The following is a 20,004-nucleotide window of genomic DNA, read 5'->3' on the forward strand; positions in this document are numbered from 1 at the left end:
CAAGTCCCGATCATTTCATTTTTCCCCAAATGCTCGGTCGTTTTACTGTCTGTTCTGTTTTTCCGTCTGATTCTCTGCCGTTTTCCTGAAACCTGCCCCAAAGGTACGTCTGTCACGGCTCTGACTGCTGGCCTGCTCCCAAACGCCTGTTTGTAACTGAAGCAGTTTCCACTGCACTCACACCGACTCATCCACTCACACAGAGATAAGCTGACGCTCCACAATGACTGTAAGCTGCTTGCTATACACACATCCACACAAAAGAGACTCCATTGAAGGGAGATTTGGATATTACAATACACGTGTCATCTGTGTGTGTGTGTGTGTGTGTGGGTGTGTGCGCGTGTGTGTTTGCAGATACAGTCCTCTCTCTCTTTGACGAGTCTGCTGACGATGACAAGTATCTTACTGACAGTTCTGCAAAGATACTAGAGATAAAGCCCACCTGCATGGCTGTAAGTTACAGCCGGTAAACAAACATTTCAACAAGTTCTGGATGGATTTGACTCCAAGCCGAAGTTTTCCAGCAGCACGGCCAGCAGGTCACCTGTCAGCAGACGGACGTGTCGGTTACTTCATGGATAATTGTCTGCAGGAGGCTCCTGAGCCACAGAGGAATGGATTTGTGCTGATTGACACGCTTTCCTTGATTAAAGTTGTAATGCTGAGATTTAGAAGAGGTTTCAGGATCAACAGGGGCTGAATTAAAACAGCTTACAGTCTTTGTTTCTAAAAAAAAAAAGAGTCAGGAATGTGACAGAAAATGACGTTGAGGTGGTTTTTGTTCCTGGGATCATGATGCTGAGCTAACTTCTGCTCTTTCACAGTTTTGGCTTTTTTATGATTCGTTTCTCTCTGTGGAAAACGGACACATTCTATTTCATTAGTTGTCTTTCGTGATTAAACATGGAATCTCCTCCTCTTCTCTCGCAGGTATGGAGGACAGGACAAACTCAGCTTCATGGGCCAGTGGAAGTCGCTCCTCCAAGGTACTACGAAGTGTTACACATTTCTATTTGCAGACAACAGGACGGCTGCAGACTCACACATTAAATAGACTCCACCGCTCTGCGCTCAGCTGAACCAACCTTTTCTAGCAGTTTACAGAGCTGGTCCAGAAATGAGAAGGGACATCAGAGCTCCACGTCTGCGAGATGGAAAAACCTTTTTGTCTTTTTAAAGCATACAGATGCTTTTCCAATATTTTACTGCTGAGGAAAAACGATTGTTTCTGTTCTTGCTGCTCTCCACTGGCTTCCAGTAAATATTAGGATCCAGTTGAAGGTTTTTAAAGCTCTGAATAGTCTGGCTTCAGCGTGTTGACCTGAGCTGCTGCAGCCGTCTTCTCCAGGATGAAGTGGTAGATGATCCACTGATGCTCCCCAAACCGGACTCACACCCAGGACAGAGCAGCTTTCTTATGGGATAGTTTCCTCCACATCCGAGCTTCTACATTTTTTCATGTGAAGCACATTTCTTTGTCTTTCAGAGGCCGTGTCCCACGGCCACTACATACATCTTTGCACATTTTCCACATATGAAGTCTCGGTTTTTGCTGATTCATGCATGATTCACGTAATACAAGCGTTTCTTGCGTTCGTCATTCGTCGATGTGCAGACGTTTGTCGTGGGTTTTGGTCGACACGTTTTTTCGTCAACTTGGTTTGAAGCTGTAAAAAAATTTTGGTCAGTTTTAGAATTACACAGTTTATGGAAAAAACTGCGTATTTCACTTAATTTAGATGCAATTATTACGTAAATCTTATGTAATTGTACGTCATCTTTGTGAGATGCAAACGCAAATTTGTGTCTTTCCACGACTGTTCCACGTATGTCTAGCAGATTTTTTTCACGCATGTACCACCAATATTTCTTTTATATCGTATATACGGCCCACATATCGCGTTAAAATGACATAATTAATTCAAAAATCACTAATGAATTTCGTATAAACAGTGCAATAATCATTCAGGGTTCATGTTCTGCGTTGATTTTCTGTGTTCTCTGTGTGGTTTATTCGTACCACTTCCATAGTTTTAACGTAGATCTTTTGTGATACATCTGTGAAAATGTCACGTAAAGACCAAAACTTTCTGTTTTTCCACATATATTCACGTCTGACCAATTTTCATCCGTCCAATATGCACAAAATGTTCGATGTGGCTGTGAGACGCGGTCTTTAGACATATTTGAGCTTAACTTTAGATCTAATTAATTTAATGAATTATGTTTTTATTTTTATGCGTTTATTGTATATATTTATTATTTGATTTTTTTTGTTTGTTTTTATGTTATTTTTTGTGTTTTTTTATGACAGGAATTGCTTTTTATCTTATTATTTCTCACTTTGGGGCAGTTGAATGTTTTCGTTCTTTTCAAAAAATGTGCTTTATAAATACAAATACCTTGTTTTCTTAGTGCAGAAATCATCTTGCAACATGTCTTTTCCTTTCATTGTTAATAACCACCAAATGATCACAGAATCTGGCATTTGAAGTGCTGCCTGTGTAGCTTTCTGTCGGCTGCACAGACACCGTGCATCCATCCCCTCATCTGTCCGCCACAAAAGAAGTCCCACATCCATCAGAGTGTGAGCGAACAGTCAGTGAAAGCAAACACTGACGCTGTCCCGTCTGCCTTTGCAGAGTTATGCTGATGGCTCGCAGTACATGGCGTCGCACGACAGCCTCTCCCCTCCGTACACCAACTCCAGGCTAACAGGTACCGTGCCGCTCCGCACATCACTGTCGCTGCTCTGTTGTGAGTGTCTGCAGAGAATTAGGGACAGACAAGTGGACACTGTAGGAGACATGTCATCTGCTATGTGATTGCCCTCTCTCTCTCTCTCGCCCGCTGCATGGACAAACGCCAAGGCAGCGTGTGCTCAGTTACCCATGATGCTCTCTGCCTCTGGCTCTCTTCGATGTGGCTCCAGTTGTGAGCAAATGGCCACTGACACAGATAATCTGCCTCTCTCTCTCTGCTTCTTTCTGACTCTCTCTCACACACACAGCATCACACAAGCATTTAATCATTGAAATGCAAACATGCAGAGGTGTACACACACACACACACACACACACACCAAGCACAGCTTAATTACCTTTGACTGAATGCATCAAATATGGAAGATGTCAGCGCTCAGCTCTGAATCTGTCTGCTTCTTTCTGCTTCTCTGGCTTTCTCAGCTCCTTTCAGTTGTTTTGTTTTTTTGTCCTGGGAAAGATTTGCTCCCAAACATTAGGAGGTTCAGAAAGTTACGCAGCAAAACACGTCTTTCTGTTGCAGAGGAGGGCTGCAATTGGGGGAAATATTGGTAAACAAAACATCTGTCTGTGATGACATTTGAACTCTGTTTTTTAAAATTACACCAGCGTTAAAACTTTTTGTTTATCATTTTTATTTACATCCATTTTCCAAACCTGCTTAACCTCTTTTGGGGTCACAGGGTTGCTGGGGCCTATCCCAGTTACTGCAGAGTGTAGTTGTGTGACCGCAGACGGACTGCCAGCCTGTCACAGGGACACACAACTACACACACTCGTATTCACGCCAAGGATTTACATTTGTATTTGAAAATCAAATTAAAGATGTGCTGATTTGTTCAGCCTTGTTGAGATGTAAATATTGCCATGAAATGGCAATATTTTTATTTACAAATATAAACCAAAGTGCATCTGATTTTTACTTGTAACATTAGCGTCACGATTTCCTGTATCAAATGAGTATCAAGTTTAGTTTCACTGATTTCTTTTTTCAAGCTCAGGCGAGTAGATAGAGACTAGATTGAGAGGAGTTGGAGAATGACTTTGTCTTCACATATTTGTTTTGTTTGTTTCAAAATTTCAACATGAGAGGATGAACATACAACTGATGAAGGGCTCTTCAAATCCTCACATTACAGGAACTTCAATTGAAATTGGTTGCAGTTTGTCACCAACAGTTGCATCTTCATAAGCAACCATCACCAGATATATGCTGTGATGCTTGTTGTGTCCAAAAACATGCTTCATAGGTTGATTGGCAACTCTAAATTGTCCATAGGTGTGAGTGTGAGAGTGAATTGATGTGTGATTGAGGATTTTCTACCCTGCGACAGACTGGCGACCAGTCCAGGGCATCCCTTGCCTTCGCCCAAGTGGCCGGGATAGGCTCCGGCAACCCCGTGACCCCGAAAGGGAATAAACGGTAAAGAAGATGAATGAATGCTTGTTGTGTGATTGTGGAGCTACAACCAGTTTTTCTGTTGTACAAATTTTACAGCAAAACGTTACAAAAAGAATGCGACCTCCTCTGCAGGCGCTGCAGCCACTGAAAACATGTTCTGCAAGCCGAAATGTTCGGACGAACTGGTTTATTTGTGAAGCTAAAGTTCTTCCTCTCTTTCTATTGTTCAGCAAATGGGTTATTATTCTTGGTCAGAACATAAAATGATGTTTTTTGGGGGAGGGGTGTGTTTAAACTTCTTGCATGATCGTCAGGTTTGCAGAGAATCGAAAAAAGCTCCAAACAAAATTTAAAATCAGTTTTGTTCTTGCAAAACAGAGATTCACTTCCATCGCCAGGTCAACTTTATGATCAGAAGTGCGAAAACCATTTTGCAAAATAGATTGATTAAATCTGTATGTTTTACAGTGCAAAAGTCTGAAATATATGGTGCATTATGGAGCTTATTATTCTTGCAGAATGCTTTTAACCTCTTCAGACCTGGCATCCACATGTATGGACGTCACCTTTTGGGTTTTATTACCACAGTGGCTAATTCTGCTTAACTGGAGCCCTGTGACTAAAGGGTTAGTTCAAATATGCAGCAAGGATTTTACTTATCTAGTAATTTATTATTTATCGCAGGAGGGCTGCATCATGACTCCCTTGTGCTATCACTTTTAACGTCCCAGGTAATCTGTTTCTCTGTTGAATTCTGTAGGAATGGAATCAGGATCAAATGCTAGATTTAGTTATTTTATTGCACTGACGTCTACGTTACGACGGAAGCTTTTTACCAGGAACTTTGAACACTTTTAAAGGAAATGCAATACAAGAAATGATTTTATACCATGGTGAATACTCAATTCTGATTGGCTGCTGGGTGTGGATTAAAAGTGATTATCCACAGTGATAATTTCCGCCTAAAAAAGTAGTTCTGGTCACATATCTTAAATGTTCTGTATCAATACGCTCGCTTCTTTAAAACAAACTTTATCTTCATCATCTGGACAAAAACAAGCGGGAAGAGGCGAACTTTCTCTCCGAACTAGGGCTGGGAATCACTGGGTACCTTATGATACGATTTGTGATACGATTTGTGATACGATTTGCGATACATTGCTCACGATAACGATACTATCACGATATAGCGATAATGTGATAATCGATATATATCGTCTCTAACAACTCACAATACATCAAACTTTAAGAAAGAACTTGAAAAACTGTTTTTTGAAAAATATTTCCCCATTTGTTTTTCTTTTTTAAACACAATATAATGAACAACTTGTGTCCTATTTGATATAATGATAACAGACTTTTGTGTAACATTGCTGAAATCAGTAATACTGTGTGACAAACAATGACAATTTTCATTTGGAAATATCTGTAAAATTCGGTTTACACAATAGTGAACATGAACAGCAGCCATTATTTAGTACCAAATTGCTGTAAACAGGATAAAAAAATGAATAAGTCAAGGTGGATAAAGGTGGAAAGATTTCATGTTATCCATGGACACCAGTGAAGATCACAAATCATTGAAGAAAAAAGGTTCAACACACTGTCTAGTGGGTCTAGATGACCCAACTTCCAATGTTAACGTGCCTAGAATAGCACAAGGGTTAAAAAAAATAGCTGTAAATCAGATATTAATTTTGTGAACTAATTCTAGTGTCTTTGTTAAAAATAAATGACACCATTTAATGCAAATGTGGTGTAAACAAAAATAAAATTCTCCCAGAAAAGTAGCTAGAAACTTTCCTTTGAGTTATTTAAGATACAAACTGCTTTCAAAATAAATGACGAGGGATAAAATCCATGAACTTAAAGTGCATCTAAAAGTAAACATCTTTGTGAACAAAACGTTTGGGGAAAAGCTGCATGTGATGTATGTTTAGATGTTCATGTTTTTCTGGAGAACCACAGGCTTTTTAGCATCAAGACGCCGCTCGTCTACCTTTTGAGGAGAAGGGTGTCACGGTTTCTGTTTTTTTGCCCTTGTGGTTTGTTTCCTTTCTGTTCTGGCATGTTTTGAGTTACTTCCTGTTTTATTTTGTAGTGTTTCCTGGTTTGTTGTAGTTTTGAGTTTTACTTTGGTCCCCATCCTTCCTGAGTGTTTCCACCTGTGTCTCGTTTGCCTGCATGTATTTAAGTCTTGTCATTCCCTTCCTCCTGTGCTGGTCCATAGTTTGTAATTGTGCTGTTCCCTGGTTTCGAGCGTTGTGTATTTTCAAGTTTCGAGTTTCTAGCCTGCTAAGCAGTGGATTTTGGTTCGTAGTCATTTGTTATTATTAAAGCCCCGTTCCCCTGCAACCTCCTGCCTCCTCTCCTCTCTGCGCCTGGGTACTTCCTCTTCCTCTCCCCGTAACAAAGGGGGGGTGTAAGGGAAGGGATGCCCCTCTTTCTGCCGTTTCCATCTCAACCATAGCTCTGGTCTGGGCGTACAGTGCAGGGATTATTGTTTCAGTATTTCTGAGAGGGAATGTCAAAGCGTGGCTCTATTGCATTCAATAAAAACCCAAACCCCTCGTTCTCCACCTCACTGCAGGGACGGAGCCCCTTGTACATGTAAACAGCAATCCAGTTTTTCATTGCCTCTGCTCTCAAAGAAGACGGCGGTAGCTTCGCCTGTGAAAAAGGTATCCGCGCTGGGCCGTGTCGGCTTCAGGCAAGAAACAGCCACGGCTTTCTCACACAACTCCGTTGATGCAGCTTCATGCTGCCGGCGCGTCTTTTAAGTTGCTGCTCTCACTAATTTCCTCGGCCATTTTTGTTTGAATGTGTATTCTTCTTTGTCCGCCGGCGACAGCCAATCTCGTAACGAGCGCCCCGTATCAACCCTCCGAATAATTGTCTCACCAAAGATGATTATTATAGAATTTTACAGGGGCTTCAAATGTAAATAAAAGGTCGATACCTGATGAAGACGCATCGAGAATCAATCACGGGACTAAATAAGGCGATGTATCACCATATCGATATTTTGGCACACCGCTACTCTGAACTGATGCTTTATTTAACACATCGTGATCATCAGCATACATATCGCTTTCCTTTGCCGCTGCAGTCGAGGTCGGCTGGCTGGCTGAGCCGGCAAAGGGGCGCGTTGCCATGGTAACATACGTAACAAATAGTGCGCTTTTTGTGAAAAAAGTTATCCAAGCCATAAAAAACGACATGAATAAAGTACTAAATATTGGATGAATATTTGTTTCTTTTTGGAAGGGACCATGGCAGAAGCGGGTTAATGGCCTTCAAAGAGTGCATTATCAGAAATTAATGCACTCGCTGAAGCTTAACGTCGGATAGTTCAGGCTTCCACAGCGTGCGGCCATTTCTGATAATACACACTTTGAAGGCCATTAACCCTTACATGAAAGCTTACCTTTGAAAGAAATGTTTCATTTTTATAAGGTTTTTCAAATTTCATAAAGAATCAAACTAAAGCTGCAGGACGCAAACTGAAATTACCCAAGAAAATATGTTGTTTTAAAACAAGGAGAATCCTGTCGTTCCTGACAAACAAATACAAAAACTCTGAAACGCTGGTCCATTGTTGGGATGATCCATTGTGAGTGTGATGCGTTGTGACAGAGTTGTGATTATGGTATGTATCTAGTGGCGAAGCAGCAACAGACAATGGAGATTCAGAAATGGAAATATCATATTCTTCATCTGGCGCAGGGGAGCCGCAATTTACTTTTATAATGATAAAGCTAAGAGAGCGAGACAGGCTGGGCTACGGAAAACACACACTGACACACAAGCAGCTTCTCCCACATTCTGACCTGATTTTTACCTGGAAAGCTCAACACCAACACTTCCAAGTGCTCTTGGAAGAATCAATATTATTGAGGTTGATGCTGGCTTCTGTCTTTTGTTCTCGTGAGTGTTTGTCTCCGGATGGGGGAGGTTTCAAAAGACAATGTTAAGAGTGAATTACCTTTCATTTGGTTGAAAGGCAGCGTCAGAGCACGAGCAAACAGGATCCTTCGTCAGACGAGGTCAGGGGGTCGACTACCTTTAATCATCTTGATATTGATTATGAAAGCTCAGGTATAGAGAATGCAGACCAGTGAAAGTGGCGACTTTAGGGTTTCAATGCTTTACACGCGTGCTGGGAAAAGGAACATAGAAGTGATGCTAATATTCAGTGTAACATAGCAATAAGGGAGACTTGTGCTCCCGATGTGACACGTATGTACACTTTAGAGTCGCCAATAAACCTATGTTATGTTATGCATGTTTTTGGACGTTGGGAGGAAGCCAGAGTCCCTGGAGAGAACCCACGCATGCATGGGGAGAACATGCAAACTCCACACAGAAAGGTCCCCCACTGATGTTCTGTTTCAGGTCCCCTGTCGGGACTAGAATGGGGGGCCTTCTTGCTTTGAGGCAAGAAGTTGTGAATCAGGACCAGAAGCAAAAATTGTGTTCAAAAAAAGCTTGTTGTTGCAAAGAAACTCCAATCAACAGGTCAGAAGCTCTCTGCTCCATCCCATAATAATGCATCCATTTACAGACAAACCCATGATCGTCTGTGTTTTCCTTGTCTGAGCTGGCATCGCAGAGGTGAATTTCTCATGAACTCTCGCCGCTCTGCAGAAGTCATGTCCTAGAAAGGATATTTGATTTAAAACAGCTAAAAACAGATTCATCATAATTATGGGAACGCTTTTACAATAGATCAAAAGATAATTAGAGTGGGCCTTTATATTCTATTCATCTACAAAAGTATTCCAAACTCGTGCTTCACGTTTACGATTTAGTGTCAGCCATTATTGGGGTCGATTTTAAAGTTTGCATCAGTTTTGTTCCTAACAAACAATACAATAATAAAATTTCATGGATGCTTTGGGATTTAATATCAAAGCCAAAGTTGTGTGAAATGTCGTCTAGCGTATAAAGGAGCCTGTTTGTTGTGTTGCTGCGAAGTGTTGCTGTTAAGGCAAAGGATTTACCCGTAGAATTTAGCACAGAAGGACCCTGCTGAACTCTGAGGTTCGTTCTGCAACAAACTTCTTTCCCTTTCACACCTTCTGCTCGCATCTTAGTGGTAAATTACTGCTGTCCGTTCAGATTTAGCCCAGGTGTGAGAGGAGTAAACCAAACAGGAAACAAGGACCGGGGAGTTCAGGGAACTGAAGCTCTGACTGTGTCTCTACCTCCACTCTCTAACCCTGTGTGTCTTTCTTATTCCCTCTCTCACACACACACACACACACACACACACACACACACACACACACACACACAGATTAGTGTGATGTTATGCTCTAGATAATCAGTGAAGGGATTAGTGTCATCTCAGCGACCACACTAGATTAATCTGCTCACACACACATTCAAAACACACATACACACACAGGGACACACATGCACACTCACACACAAGTTAGTGGATGTGTGTGAGCTCTACATTTTGTCTGCAAGTTTAAACTCATTCACAACACTTGTGCATTGGCCACTCTCTCACTTGTGTGCTTTGCATGAAAGTGTGTTTTTGTCTGCATCATTGTGTGAGTGACACAATAGTTAGATATTCATCCTAATGGTGTTCTTCAACATCTGTGTGCGCGCTCTTTTACCTCCTCAGTGATTCTTTGCTCGAGCCGACAGGTCATTGGGTCACTGAGTGTGTGTCTCTATGTGTGCTTTTGTACGTGTATGTTTAACTATTTTTGTGTGTATGCTTTCCTCTGTGTGCTTGTGTGTGCACGCAGTTTCTTGTGCGTGTATGCTGTTCTGTGTGTGTGTATGCTGTGTGTGTATGCTGTTCTGTGTGTGTGTATGCTGTGTGTGTATGCTGTTCTGTGTGTGTATGTTGTTTTGTGCGTATATGCTGTGTGTGTGTATGCTGTTCTGTGTGTGTATGTTGTTTTGTGCGTATATGCTGTGTGTGTGTATGCTTTTCTGTGTGTGTATGTTGTTCTGTGTGTGTGTATGCTGTGTGTGTGTGGGCTGTCTAGTGCTTGTGTGTCTGCGTGTGCACAGTTTTGTGGTTAAATGAAGTGAGTGTGTACGTCTGTGCGTGAACTCAGCTTGAGTGTGTTTGGACTGGCGTGTTCACCTTGATGCTGCGTTCATTTTGTGCGTCTACGTGTGTCTGTGACATCATACTCTTGTATGGATGAGTGCGTGCGATGCCACCTTTCATGTGTGCAGTCTTTGTGTCATGATAAAACGTGCACGGTCATGTGACCGGGAAAGCCCAGACTCCTTTGATGTTTCAAAAAAGAGGAGACGGCCGGGACATTAGAACTCCACCAAACTGTAGGAGACCATTTCTTCCAAACAGAGGACTTCCTGTTCCAGGAGCTAAAGGCTGCTGTTCTAAAACACTTCAGGAACTGTAAGTTAAAGGAACCGAAAAGTAGAATCGAATCTGTAGAATCAAAGTACAGACATCATTAGCTCCTCTGTTGCTCCGTTACAGTGAAATAAGAAACATCCCATCAAGCTGATGTCAAGGTCAGACGGTGGAATTTTTGACAGAAATCTCAACAACTCAAAAAAATCTGATGCGTTTATCCCGGTTTGAGTTGGAACCATGTCGTTTGGACAGGTAGCCTCAGGTGCCAGCTTTGTTTGCAGATTACAGGCCGAATTTCTCATGCCCCCATTGTAGTATGCAAGCACAGTGGAGGAGGCATAATGGTTTGGGCTACCTTTGCAGCGACCTGAACTTTGTCCGTGAACTCCTCTGTTGAGTCAGTGAAAGGTGTGTCTCTGTGACACAACTTTTCATTTTTGAAAAAGATGAAAAGTTTGCATCTCAGCCTGATACACGTGTTGCCATGGAAACTACTGTGAGCTGAAACCCTGTCTGCTGCTGCGGGACATGGGGCTGAGGGATCTCCGGGAACAGCTGTGTCTGCCCCTTCTTTGTCACCGTGGTGCCTTTGAGCAAAGCCTCTGACCTCCAGCAGCGTGGCTCAGGTGGATGTGTGGTTGTACGGGGCAGCTCTTTACGATGTTTGTTAAAAAGGAAAAGAAGGTAAACTCCCATTGTGATTACAGAAATGTAAAAAATATATATATGAAGGGTGGGAGGACGTCTTTCTAAAGCCATGACAGATTAGTATTTTAAAGAGACAAAAATCTCATGTGTTACTGCTGTTGAAAATTCCTCTGAAATCAGTTAAAGTGCATAAAAAAGGACGAGGGGGGAGAGGACGTCTGGAGATCATGACTCTCATGTGTCTGCATGCCTGCATGTGGTTGTGTAGTACACTGCGGGTCTTTTGTGAATACCTGCGTGTGGTTACTTTTCAGTGCAGGTGCTGCTGCTGGATACCCTACAACACACACACACACACAAACACACGTGCAGTTATGCGCGCCGCGTAACCGTTAGCAACCCAGTAAATGAGAGGCTGAATGGTTTCTGAGCACATTCACTAACGTCAGTCGACGTTTTGATGTGGCTTCAGTTTCAAAACTTTTTAGACGGGTTCTGCTTTCATCCAAACATGGAAGGATCAAACAAAACCCCAAAACCTATTCAAATTCTATCTAAATTACATGAAAAAAACCTGCTGAAAGTAGACTTTTATGGGACAAGTATGCGGCTGCACAGCCAAGTCACCTACAAGCTGGACTTTAAGGAACCGGATTTATTTTTAAAAACAGGCATTTTGAGATCATTCATCACCTCAGTTACAGAAAACGATGAGATGAAGACACCTTTTTACTGTCGTGTGCACCAGCAGCCAGAGAAGGACGTCAGGGGTCACCTCTTGACAGTAAACCTACCCCCCTGTGCTAATGAGAGTTTAAGTGAATTGCTGGCCTCTTTAAACGATTCTGTTTAAACTATGTGAAAGTGTAGAGCTATACACGAGAACATTTTAGTTTTAAAATGTCAATAGACCTTTAATAAATCCATGCTACTCTGTTCTGTAAAAGCACCGATATCATGCAAAAACTACTTTTTGGAGCTCTAAGGTGTATTATAATGTTAATTCCTCAAAAAAACAGACTCAAAGCAGTGTTTTTATCTATTAAGTCGTTTGAGTATTCCTCTAAAATCTGCTCTCCGAGCACAAGCGCCTCCCAATCCACAAAAATGAATGGGTCCTCACATTGTGATGTCACAAAGTGAGGACCCTCCCCTTCCAGGATGAGTCTGCGCTGCCAGCTCCGCCCCCAGGCTAACAGACACACTCGGCTAAACGCTTTCCTTTAATATGGAGGATATGCACATCCATCTTTGTAAAAGTTGGGATGTTTTTGTAGGTGAAACGCAGACACGCTGCTGAGGCCGCGACTAGGTTGACGTCATGAAATGGGTGTCACCCACAATGAGAGAAAGGCGGGGCCTCAGAGATTGAGTCGTTTGAGTGTGTTTGGACTGGCGTTTTCACCTTGATGCTGCGTTCATTTTGTGCGTCTACGTGTGTCTGTGACATCATGCTCTTGTATGGATGAGTGCGTGCGATGCCACCTTTCATGTGTGCAGTCTTTGTGTCATGATAAAACGTGCACGGTCATGTGACCGGGAAAGCCCAGACTCCTTTGATGTTTCAAAAAAGAGGAGACGGCCGGGACATTAGAACTCCACCAAACTGTAGGAGACCATTTCTTCCAAACAGAGGACTTCCTGTTCCCGCGACTAGGTTGACGTCATGAAATGGGCGTCACCCACAATGAGAGAAAGGCGGGGCCTCAGAGATTGAGTCGTTTGAGTTGTAAAAGTTGGGATGTTTTCGTAAGTGAAACGCAAACACGCTGCTGAGGCCGCGACTAGGTTGACGTCATGAAATGGGCGTCACCCACAATGAGAGAAAGGCGGAGCCTCAGAGATTGAGTCGTTTGAGTTGTAAAAGTTGGGATGTTTTCGTAAGTGAAACGCAAACACGCTGCTGAGGCCGCGACTAGGTTGACGTCATGAAATGGGCGTCACCCACAATGAGAGAAAGGCGGAGCCTCAGAGATTGAGTCGTTTGAGTCGTTTTCAAAGCCTTCCCGGTGATCTTTTATTATGATGACCAAATCAAAAAAACGCCGTTGTTTTCTAGAACATAGCTTCTGCAGGAGTTCATTAGAAAGTCACCTCTGAGCCTGTGCTCTTTCTGACATTATAGACTGGTAAAGAAACTCCTCCTCCTGAATGATCAAACGGTAATTGTTGTCTGTTCCTGCTCTAATAGCTGGACATGAACATGGAAACCAACCTTTAATGGGGATGAGCTCTGAGTCATGGCGTCACATGCTTGATAGGATTTTGCAGGATATGTATGACTTTTATTATTTTCTGTTATGACACTCATTTATCAGTTTGTTAGGTGTTTTTTTTAACTTAAACTGTCTTGTTCAAGGACTTTCTACCTGCAGTCAAACAGGTAAACACTCAGACCTCAGCAGTGCTTCCCAGTACAGCCACAGATGCACCTGTGGTCACTGAGCTATGGGGTCAAGGGTCAGTCAGGGCCCTCGCTCAAGGGCACGACTGTGAGGTATTTAGAGTGGGACATCTGTTTGTTCCTACCTGTCTCAGAACTTGAACCAGGAAGCCTTCAGCTAAAGGTCCGATTCCAAAGAGATGGAGATTGTAGATTAACTGGGGAAAAGAAAGTTCATGTTTTCCACAGCAGGAAGTGATAAACAGTTTATGAAAAACGTCAAATGTGTTTGAGAAGAAGGTCATGTGGACTTAGCACAGCACTGGGAGGAGCTTTTAGTTTGGGGCTGTTAGCAGCCGTAGGTCAGGGTGCTGTTTACTGTGACTGAATCGATGTGCAACATCAGCTTCATACTTTGATTGTCTTCAACTGGGACTCTGAGCTGACTCGCTAATGTGCCCCTGGCAAGGTGGGGTTTAAAGTGCTCAGCTTTCTTTTTCCTGTTGGCAGGGGGGGGGGCACACACATCAGCTGCTTTTTGAAATGATATTCAGTAATCCAACAGGTTTGTTTTTAGGAGGGAGAGACCATCAGCACACTGAGGGGATTGACTGAAGACAATAAAAGCAAGTGAACATAGACGTCGATTCACTGTCTCCTCTTTCGTGTAATAATCTGCAACCGAACAGTTAATTAGTTTAATACAGAGTTGCATTAAACTGTGTTTAACTAACTAACGTTAGTTAGTTACACAAAATGTGTTTTTAGAGATTTGTTCTCACTGCAGATCACTAAGTGATTATGCTTCTCCTTAAAGTGTTTCTGGGTGTGCGTGTGTGCAGGCGTGTGTGTGCGTGTCGTGGAAGTGTAGCGTCTACAGATCTGAGTACGGACCTGACGATCTCTCTCCTGCTGTTTCTGTTGAAATGCAGTGAGTCAGCCGTCTGTCTCACCTCTGTGTGACCTTATTAATGAGTGTTGAGCCATGAGGGTGGACCCCCTCTGAGGAGGTCACATCTGGACACTCTATTTGGAAATACAGATCTGTCTCTCTCTGTTGCTTTCCCTCTGTTTATCTCTCTGGCTTCATGCTTTTCTCTCCGTTAGTGTGTTTCTACGGCGGAGTTTTAGGGCCACCAAGAAAAAAAAAAAGTAGAATTACTAGATTTTACGGAGCGCCTAAAGGGACATTGAAGAAAGAAAAAAAACAATTGAAATAAAAAAAACAACAACTTACTGGTAGACCGTTTGCAAAGTAATGGAGTGAGTTCAACGCCCTGCGGTACTTAAGTTCTTGTAGAAGGAGACGGACATGTTCTTTCCTTACGTGCAGCCCATTTTCAACGCACTTTGCCTGCCTCCACCGATATCCATGGAGTTTACTGGATGATCTTATTTATTCCTGAATAAAAGTGGTAACCTGATCAAAACTGGTGTAACCCCTGCACCAGAACAAACCACATGACTTTAAAACTTGTTTAAGAGGATGTTCAGAGATGATATAATTGTGACGGTGAGCAAGCAAAGCTGCAATGTCTTTATAGACAAGTCCAAAAGCAAAGTAAATGGTGTATACCGGTACTTCTATAGTGCTTTTCTACCTACAAGGCCCAAAGCGCTTTACAGTCACACACACATTCACACACACATTCACACACTGGTGGCAGCTCTGCTGCTGATCACTGGTGCCAACCTGTGGGGTTCAGTGTCTTGCCCATGGACACTTTGACACGAGTGTACAAGGTGGGAATCGAACCTGTAATATTACGATCATGGGTTGACCGCCCTACCGCTGCACCACGACCGCCCCGTAAGTAAAACTCTATTAGCTCACGTAACGACTTTTCCAGGTAACTTGGGAAAATGCCTCCGTGGGCAAATGACCACAAATGGTCAGATACTAACTGGTTGTTATTGTGTTGTTATTGTGTGCACCTGTTACTAACAGGTGTGTACCGATTTGTTTTCTTGTTTTTTTTTCTTCAATGTTTTTTTTCCTTCAATATCCCTTTAGGGGCTCCGTAAGATTTAAAGTTGTAAATTTACGAGAAAAAATCTCATAAATTTACAACTTAAAATCTCGTAATTAAAGAAAAAAACTGTTTGTAAACTGGCCCTAAAACTCTGTCGTATGTTTCTCCTCTTCTCCTGTGGAAGTGGAACTCTCCTCTCATTGATGAAGGTCTGATGCGCTCTCCTCTGCCCTCCCTTCATTCTTTGTTTTTCTCTTCTTTTTTTTCATCCTTTTCTTTTCCCGTCACGACCTTCTCCCTTGTCCGAGCTCCTCTGTGACTGGGCTCTTTACATCTCCCTCTCTGCCCCGGGAGCTCCTCACCTCAGCTGGGTGTGGTGCCAGGGTCGCCCCCTTTTGGCACCTCCCTGTCTCTTGTCTGGCTCAGAATACTTAAACAAGGAGCGGAGGAACAAAAGGAACGAGGAAGCATGACAGCAGAGGACAGGAGGAAATGAAAGTGGAGGCGTCTTCTGCAGCCAGATCTCCTAGGTTGTGTCCGAATTCCCACCCTGACCCCTTTATAGTGCGTTCACACTATAAAGTACAATTCCAAAATCCAGAGCCCTAGAAATTTCCCAAAGTCTCTGCGAAAAGCCAGTGTGCATCGATGCTCACTAGATTGGCGAATATGCATTGCATCAGAACAATTTTTGGCAAAATCTTTTTTATTTAAATGTATTTTTTTTACGAACTATCAACTATTTTATGTGCAGAAGACATTGGACTCATACATAATTGTCCCAAAATGTTCATATTAATTAGATTTTAACTTCGTGAAATCTATGATGTCATATCCACCGTTAAAAAAAAAAGTAGTTAGCATGCTGTCGTAATTGCTTTAAAATTCAGGGCACTACTTAGTGCCACACTATATAGTTTTTTAGTACGACGTTCTAACGGGAAGTTTTTTGTATTTGAAAGGGTCGAGCATTTTTTTCCCACTGTAGGCCACTTTTCCTCTGTGTTTTATCAGACTGAACAGCATTCTCCATTAACCCACAGCGTGTCACAGTCCTGGTGACGGATGATCGAGGCTAACTTGGGTTAAGTGCTTTGCCTGAGGGCACAAAAACGTGTAGGCTGTCAAAGTCAGCAATGGAACCACCAGCTTTCCATTTGAATGAGGGGTTTCAACCACTTATCCACAGCCTTTCATGCAGATGAGTTTGAATCCCAGACCTGAGTTGAGATCCAACTGTAATCCATTTTAACTTCTTTTTTCCTGTAGCTGTAGCTGTTGTAGCATCAACACATTTCTTTTTCTTCAGATGTTCGGTAAAATATTGGGGGGAGCTTGTTTCAAATGTCATAAGACTGAAATTAATTAGTCTATAACAAACCTATTATAAGACTTTAGGCCTGCATGAGGATCACTGCCACAATATTAAACTCAACAGATTCTCACATTCAGGATTTGATCCAGTTTACATTTCAGTGCAGATCAATTAAACACTGATTGTTTTTGTATTTTTTATTTTCCAGTCCAAGCCTATCTTGTTTGGTTTACAAAATACATTTTCACATAACTTGTGATATTATTGAAACAAATGAGCTGCTTTCATTAAATAAATGATAAACTTTTACATCATGAATGATCTGAAAGTAGCTTTTTTCTGAACAAATTGCTTCATTGCTTTTGGATTACCATAACTCTTCGACTGTTTGCGCCATCAGTGTGATTCTAACGGATTCTGAAAGCAGAGAACCCCAGATTTGCACAAATATGCTACACTTTTTAAAGTCCTGCACATGTTAAGAGTTAAAACATGCTAAAGATTAAAAAAAAGATGGATTTAATGAATCAGCTATGATTTTCTATGTAGAGATTGATATCCAAATATCTTAAAGAAAAGGAGGATTCAAATTGCATTTCTGAGTATTTCTTTTTTTTTTAATCGTGCTGAATCAGGAGCAGATGAAAAAATGCCATCTTAAAAATATTGCAGTTCCTACTTAAAAACCTATAATCATCGGCTAAACTCCCTCTGCTCTGCTCCATTCTGATCATCCACCTGCAGACATTAGATCCATGAACGTCTCTGTTTTCCCTGTCTGAGCTGGGATCTGGATCTAAACTGGATAGATCTGATATTGATCACTATTTGTGTTGCATCGCTAATGTTAGGTTGGAGGTGTGAAGGGCTGTAAACAGAGGGATGTTGGGACTCAGGCTTACTCCGTGCCAGCTGTCCCATCCACAACTCAGACGCAAATTTCTGAAGAACTCTGCAGAAACTATGTCCTAGAAAACGATACAGGTTTGTAGATTTTGGTTACAAACGGCATCATTGTAATTAAAAGACGACTGGGAACGCTTTGATAATAGATCAAAAGATGATGAGATTGTATCTTTACGCTGCACCATGGTCTGAGTTCAGCTGAGGCGGATGGAAGACGGTAAAATCGGTTTGTAGCAGGACTGTGGAGTAACCAGAACTAACCCAAACCACAGAAGCTTCTTTCTTGTTTGATATCTTACAGTCACAGTCAGCTGGGATTCGGTCTGAATCTTTCATTTGGCACTAGAGCAGTGTTTCCCTCATAATGACAGTCAGGATGTGAATTGGGGACGAGTAAAACCTGCAGGCCCAGAACCAGGGCCTCCCCAACAGAGCAGTAAATGTCTCTGTTTAGAGTTTGACCAAGTTTATTAAAGGATTACTTTAGACCAGTGTCAACTATAACCTACTAATAAGAGCCCTGTTTCTTTGAATTTGAACAAATTAGTAGATGAATGAAAAAACGGAGGAGCCGGATCCCCAACCCTGTCTCACACTTGAGGTGGTTCTGATGGGACTGGATCACCATAACCAGTTGAAGATTCCTGAGTTGTACGGTGACTTTGGTCCAGTGACTCAGGGGCTTGTAGTCTACAGGATGAGCTCAGAAAGGCCTCTTCATGTAAAGTGTTGTTTAATGTTCTTCTGGGATTCTCATAGAAGCTCCAACACTAAAGGAAACAAGTGGGATCGATTCAATAAATATTTGAATGTGGTTAGAAGAAAAAGCATAAAAGCGGTGATGGGTAAAAATAGACCCTCCCTTTCAGTTTGAATGAAGAAGTGATCAAGCCCATTGAAAATGAGGAACCCCGTTTGCCTCTCTGCTCTGAATCTTTGTGCTGATGGAGCCGAACGCTCTCCGTCTCATTCTTTCAGTATTTTGAATGAATGTCATAAATTGATTAGCGCTGCATTGACTTCATTGCATTAAGACAGGCCCACATTGTGAGCGACTGCGGAGCATTTAGTGTATTATTGTTTTGAAGAGGCTGTGTGTCTCATGTAAATTGTCTGTGTAATTAGATCTGACATAGTAATAATAGGTCTCGTCAAGGCGAGAGGGCGGAGGGTGGAAATGTTAAATGTGCGCCCTGAAAGGAGCGGTCCATCAGGGAGCACTTCAGGATATCTGATCGGTCTTTTATCAGATGAGGGTTATCTTTCATGTCAAATCTTTCAAATTGTCTTTGAGATCAAATTGGTAAAGCAGCAGAGGAACAGCAGTTTAAGCCTTAAAGTGTGATGAGCCAAGGGTTTGTTGTATGTGTGTTGCTCTGTGAGTTTTGTTTCATTGATTGAGTTGAACCAAAGACAGACCACCAGCTGTAAAATTGCCCACAAAACAAAAGAAAAAAACAAAGTTTCTACACATTTTTAGATTTGGTAACAACAAAAAACTCACCTTTTTAATAAATTTCAAATGTTACTCTGATTCAGTGAATTTCACAGGGAAATGGATTCTTTCTCAAAGAAAGTTGTTTATTAACTCAATGAGTACACAACATTTTGATGAATTTTTGTGTGGACTGTGCAAACAAAAAAAACCCTCTGTAAATAAAATAAAAAAAAGATGCTGCAAATAAAAGGAACGCTACAAATAAAAAAATGCGGCTGCAAAGACAAACAAACAAAAATACGCTGCAAATGAAAAGGTCATCTAAATATTCATCCAAATAACCTCAGAATATTGTAAGCAGGATTATTAATGCCAAAGCAACAGCAACCACAGCAATAAGCCGCCAGTTGTTTCCGCTGGGATGTGTTTTGGTTCCAGGCTCTCAGTACTGCTTCTGGTGTAGACTCTGCTCTGGAGTCGGGCCGTGGCGGTGCCTGGAACTGTGTTTTGGCTAGAGAACTGGATTCTCCTCGCGTCTTCCTGCACACTGGGCTTCTCCGCGTTAGCCGAAGCTAACAATGAACCGGCATCCTCCAGTTTTATTCAAACCTGGAGCTGCACGGCCGAACCAAACAACTCATAAAAAGTACACATCGTGACATTGAACACAAACATCCTCACTTACTTTCTCGTTTGTTTTCCAACTCCTGTTCTTTTTTTCATCTTCTTTTCACAGTGATGCACGGGTAAAAACCATCCCCAAAAATTACTTATTTTTTAATTGCATCAGTCTTTCTTTCTTATGTTTAGCAGTGTTTC

At 42.0% G+C, this 20,004-nt stretch overlaps 1 protein-coding gene across 9 annotated transcripts in view; it reads left to right on the forward strand.

The window, feature by feature from the left end:
* Positions 1-20,004, forward strand: part of tcf4 (transcription factor 4) — a 224,209-nt gene that overhangs the window by 56,139 nt on the left and 148,066 nt on the right. For all 9 annotated transcript variants that reach the window (XR_002874300.1, XM_023960869.1, XM_023960868.1 and 6 more), the window contains 2 exons: positions 934-989; positions 2,646-2,721. Coding sequence is in view for 8 of the 9 variants with exons in the window: in XM_023960869.1 (XP_023816637.1) it covers positions 934-989; positions 2,646-2,721 (132 nt within the window). In the remaining variant the exon portion in view is untranslated. The remainder of the gene's footprint in view (positions 1-933; positions 990-2,645; positions 2,722-20,004) is intronic.

This window comes from Oryzias latipes, chromosome 12, assembly GCF_002234675.1.
Source record: "Oryzias latipes chromosome 12, ASM223467v1".
Taxonomy (NCBI): domain Eukaryota; kingdom Metazoa; phylum Chordata; class Actinopteri; order Beloniformes; family Adrianichthyidae; genus Oryzias; species Oryzias latipes.